This window comes from Octodon degus, unplaced genomic scaffold (genome assembly GCF_000260255.1).
Source record: "Octodon degus isolate 3935 unplaced genomic scaffold, OctDeg1.0 scaffold00062, whole genome shotgun sequence".
Classification (NCBI taxonomy): domain Eukaryota; kingdom Metazoa; phylum Chordata; class Mammalia; order Rodentia; family Octodontidae; genus Octodon; species Octodon degus.
In genome coordinates this window covers 9,769,298-9,774,308 of record NW_004524638.1, presented here as the reverse complement: position 1 = coordinate 9,774,308, position 5,011 = coordinate 9,769,298, and the positions used below count along the sequence as shown (strand labels likewise).

General features: G+C 43.3%; 1 protein-coding gene across 1 annotated transcript in view; it reads left to right on the top strand.

The window, feature by feature from the left end:
- Tbc1d31 (TBC1 domain family member 31) overlaps positions 1-5,011 on the top strand; it is a 117,182-nt gene that overhangs the window by 393 nt on the left and 111,778 nt on the right. The window contains exon 2 of the mRNA XM_023718817.1: positions 2,253-2,399. Within this exon, the coding sequence (XP_023574585.1) occupies positions 2,253-2,399 (147 nt within the window). The remainder of the gene's footprint in view (positions 1-2,252; positions 2,400-5,011) is intronic.

The following is a 5,011-nucleotide window of genomic DNA, read 5'->3' as shown; positions in this document are numbered from 1 at the left end:
CGGGAGCGGCCTCGAGCGGGAGCGGCCCGGAGCGGGAGCGGCCTCCTTCTGCCGGGCGGCGGCGTGTGCGCCCTGCGGTCGCCGCCCGGACGCGCTCGGGCCGCTTGCGGCGCGTCTGCCCGTGTCGGGCGGCTTGACTTAGTAGCCCTGTAGGTGGGCACCGCTGGGCCTACCAGACGCTGTGTGCCTGCAGCCGCCGCGCGGTAGATGCCGGCTGTTCTCGTTAAGCGCTGAGTTCTCAGGAGGGAGAGTCCGCCAGGCTGCTTTTGAGCCGTTGAACTGAAGTTGCTGCAGAAATGCTTGTGTGAGAGTTACGTGAAAGAAAATCGGACGAAATTGTAACCATAACTGTTGCATTTATATGGTAGGATTAGACACGTTTCTTAGTGTCTTGAAATATTTTCAGTATTTTGAACAATGCTCATCTTATTTTGTCCTCAGAACATGTGATACTACAGGAAAAGAAAGACAAAGGAAAAGTTACTGGCTTTGTTTGAGTTGCCAGGGAAAGTTTTGATGTCATTTCAGAACGTTAACTTTTTTTTGTGTGTGTGGCCGGCTCAGCCCACCCTGGGGGCGGAGCTGGCGCGGCATGGTCCCTGTGCGCTTGCCTAAGCTTGCCTTGGCTTGCCTAAGCAAGCACTTTACACCTCTGAGCTATCTCTCCAGCCCCAACTTTTGTATGGTTAATATAAAAATAAGCAATATGAAGTGCAGTAATTCCGGAGATTAAGACGGGAGGATTGACTTTGCGGCCAGCCTGGACAAGGTAGTGACACCTTGCCTCAGAATAAAAAATACACCAGACTGGAGGGTAGCCTAGCATGGATGAGGTCCCTGTGTTCAATCCGGAGTTACTTTCTTATTGCTGAGACTAAGTACCTTGACACCCAAAGGGAAAGGGGGAAGCTTTCTGTGGCCCACACTTTGTAGAGGTTTCCGTTCGCAGCTGGTTCCAGGCAGGGTGACATAGCAGAGGAGCGGCCCAGAGGAGAAACAGTACTTAGTCGGTAGAAGACAACAAGGCAGCACGCAGCGAGGGACAGCGGCAGTAGCACGAGGAGCCCCCACACCCGCCGGCTCTGTGGGCCCGTGTTCTGTCGGGGACGGTAGCCCTCGTGGGGGGGCTTCCCATTATCCCCTCTGAGAACAGTGCCCAAACTACTCAGGGGACTGACCTGGTGCTGCACGCCCTCGGTCTCAGCCTCACACTGTGCCTTCAGCCACCTCTGAGAAGGTGTTCTGAGGGCTGTATGAACATGGGGAAGTAGGAAAGGGAGGATCCCCCGCATGCCTGTCACCTGCAAGTGACCATTGGACATGTTAAGCTTTTCTTATGTAGAGATTTTTCTTTTTCTTTTCTTCCAGTTTTTTCTTCTAATTGTGTGTGTGTATGTGTGTGTGTATTTTTCAACTATTTAAAACCTAAAATTAGACTATTCACATTCCTCTAGCTTTTTAAGCAATCTGTATGCTCCTGTAGAATATTATAGCACCCACATGAGTGCTACCTGTCCTGCACAGAACACAGGCCCAGAAAGCTTCCTTTTGAAGTTTTTGGGCAGATGTGCAGTTAACGTGAGTTTGAGTGACTTAAAACATTTGCTCCTAAAGCAGGCGTATGTTGAGTGCCTGTTCTGTACCTTGGGCCGGGTGCAGGGATACAGGAGTGAGCAAGCTGCGGTCCTTGTTTTTACAGTGCACTTCTGCCAGGGAATTATAGTAGATGTTACAGTGAAAATAGAATTCATGTGTGCTTAATTCACTTGGAAACATTTTGTATCACAGAAACAAAATTTTATTCCATTTGTCTAGCACTGTGTAACCTAGGCTCGCTTCAAACTCACAGTAATCCTGCTTTATTTAGCCTCACCAGTGTGGGGATTACACGCAGATGGTTTTGTTTAATGTATTTTACTACTAATTGGAAGCTTCTCGAGGGCCAGGACTATGTCAATCAGTTATCCTTAGCTCCTGGTTTGCTCAGTGGTTGACAGATAGCAAGTTTTCACGTATTTGATGAATAAATAGTAGCTACTTTGATAATGAATAAATTTTTGAACTGTTTTCAGAAATCCTTGTTAAGATTGATTTGAGGAGGAGCAGAATGAACAACAGGGAGAGAGGAAGAACGGGTAGGCAAAACAGGCTTCAAAATTTGTAAAGTGTGCTTTAAAAGCTGTATTTGTCATGTATCAAGTAACACTAACGTAGAATTTAATGGTTAGGTGTTTTGGTTTTTGTTTTGATAGAATTATAGTGAACATCATACATAGCACTTCTGATTATCATCCAAAAGTTCTGCGATTTTTGAATGTGGCTTTTGATGGCTCAGGAGATTGTTTAATTGCTGGGGACCATCAAGGAAATATCTATGTTTTTGACTTGCATGGAAACAGGTGAGCAGATATTTTTAATATTTATCTTGTTTAACAAATTATTGATTTACTATGTTAGTATCTGCTATTCATGATTTGCTGGGAAAAAGTTTTCCTAAGTTCTCTATTTCAGGAACCTCAGAAAACAGTCCTAAATGCTAAAGAACATAGGAAAAGATGAAAATTCAACAACTGTTGAACTGTCTTAGGACTATTAAAGTAGTGGCCTTAACAGTATCTGTAATAGCTTTGAAATTTAAAAATTATTGCCAGTTTATCAGTTAGTACCTGGTACTTCTTTAGAAAGAACATAATTTTCTTTGCAAAGTACTGTTACAGGGCTGGAGAGATGGCTCAGTGGTCTAAAGCACCTACTTGAAACAAGCTTGGCAAAGCACAGGGACCGCGGTTCAATCCTCCAGCACCACATGCCAGCCAGCCCCGCCCCCTGGTGGGCTGAGCTGGCCACACACAATAAATAAATGTAATAAATAAAAATAAATAAATATTTAAAAAAAGTACTGTTACAGTGTACTAGACTTAAGAATTTTATAAACTCTTCATTCGCTTGCGCGTCTCTTCTTTTCCCTTATGGAACCCCTTAGTCCAAAGGCAGGTAGGTAGGGTTGATTGATCAAGGTAAGTACCCCTGCAGTGGGGCCCTGGGGCAGGGAGAGCTGCAAGGGAAAGAAAATAGAAGCGCTGTGTGTGAGGATGAGGGAGCTGTGTGCGCACGATTCCTTAGCGTCGCCTGCTCAGAGGGTCGGTGGGAACAGCACACTAGTAGCAATGAATATACCCAGTCCTCAGCTCTTTTCTTCTAAATGCCATTCTCTACTAAAAGGAATCACATGCGTATAGAAATGGCCAATTTCATAATTCAAGCAGGGATAGTTTAGGATGAGTCTGTGACATTTTGTCAGAAAGAACTTATTCAGAAAATGATGTGAATCTGTCACATGAACATAGATGCCAGTTTGAAGGAGCATTCTCTGGCCATACTGTGGATCACTTAAGCACAAATGGGACAAATCTACTATCATAAATAATGATTAAAATAAAAATCCATGGATTCCTTGTATAAACAACAAATAAATAGTGTATTAGGAATGGAATGGCATGGGGCCAGGGAGATGGCTCAGTAGAATAAGCGCTTCTCTGGCAAGCACAAGGGTCTGAGTTTAATCCCCGGTTCCACCAAAAATAAATAAGTAAATAAAGGAATGGAATGGCACATAGTCACAAAGTACCTCCTAATAAGCTTATGAATTAAAGAAGAAAAGAAAAAGTAAATCTACAATGAAGAAGCTTAGCAGACCTTTAGTGAAATGATCACAGTTAGTAGAGCCAGTGGTAGGAGGAGTCCAGGTGTGTGTGCCACTTCGTAAGATCAGGGAATAGCCTCGCCTCTGTGACAGTCCAGCCAGAGCACAGAGAGGCTCTATGAGTCTTAAATTAGAAACACTCAATAACAAGACTGCTCTGTAACTTTGGCGAGGGTCACCGTAATGAAAGTTGGTTAAAGACTGAAGGACTCCCTGGTGGGGAGAGAGTTGGAAAGACATGACAGGTGAGAATCTGTGCTGATCCTCTTGCCATAAAGGACCTTATGGGACAGCTGGCAGAATCGGGGTGAGGCTGCGGTTTGATGGTGGATATAGAAATGTGATGTTTTGGTGGTTGTATGAAAGTTATATCGGAGCATATCCTTGGTTGTGGCAAATTGATCTTGGTGACTTTTTTGCAAATAGTTCAGAAAAAGTAGTAGTACTTATTTATCTGTAAATTATTAGAAAATTGTTAATCATTCTTAATCAGATTTTATTACATTTTAGATACATGTAATGATCACATTCGTCATAGAGAATTTTTTCTGCATGTACTGTACATAACTTTTTTCGTCTTCCCTGCCCTCCCTTGAACTCCATCCATGTTTTTCTCCTTTTCGCATTTTTCTACTTTCCTTTCCTCTCCTCTCGTTTCCCTCCCCACTTGAACATTGCTAATCAATCAATATTATCACTTTTTTTCCCCAATACTGGGAAGTGAATCCAATGAATCCTTTACATTGAACTATATCACCAGCCTATATATATATATTTTTAATTTGGAAAGAAGTTTTGCTGAGCCACTGATTTGCCCAGGGTGGTATTAAACTTAGGATTCTCTTGCCTCAACCTCCCATAGTGCTAGGGTTATAGGCATATACCACCACACCTGGCTGTTTTTGCTCTTTATCAATAAAGTAATAATCTGGATTTTCCCACCCTCAATTCCTTAACCTATGCTGTGAGCTTCCAGTCTTATGCCAGAGTAGCTGTCTCTTTGCTCCTCCTGCTCAGTGAACCATTATAAAATTATGACATTCAACCTCAGGGATTCTTGGTACTTCATTTACTTACCTGCTCATTTACTTTTTCCATTCTCCACTGAGAACTGTTCGGAAAACTTGGATAATTGCTTTGCTTCCTTGTGTTGGACGCAGCAATTATTCTGACTGCCTGGCCCCTGATTCATGAGAAAACAGGTGCCTTCAGGCTTCCTTTCCTTCTCCTTCATTACAGCCTTAGATACACGTTTGACACCCATGCTTATCACTTTATTCATAAAATAGGTAGTCTTACTTTCTTCCT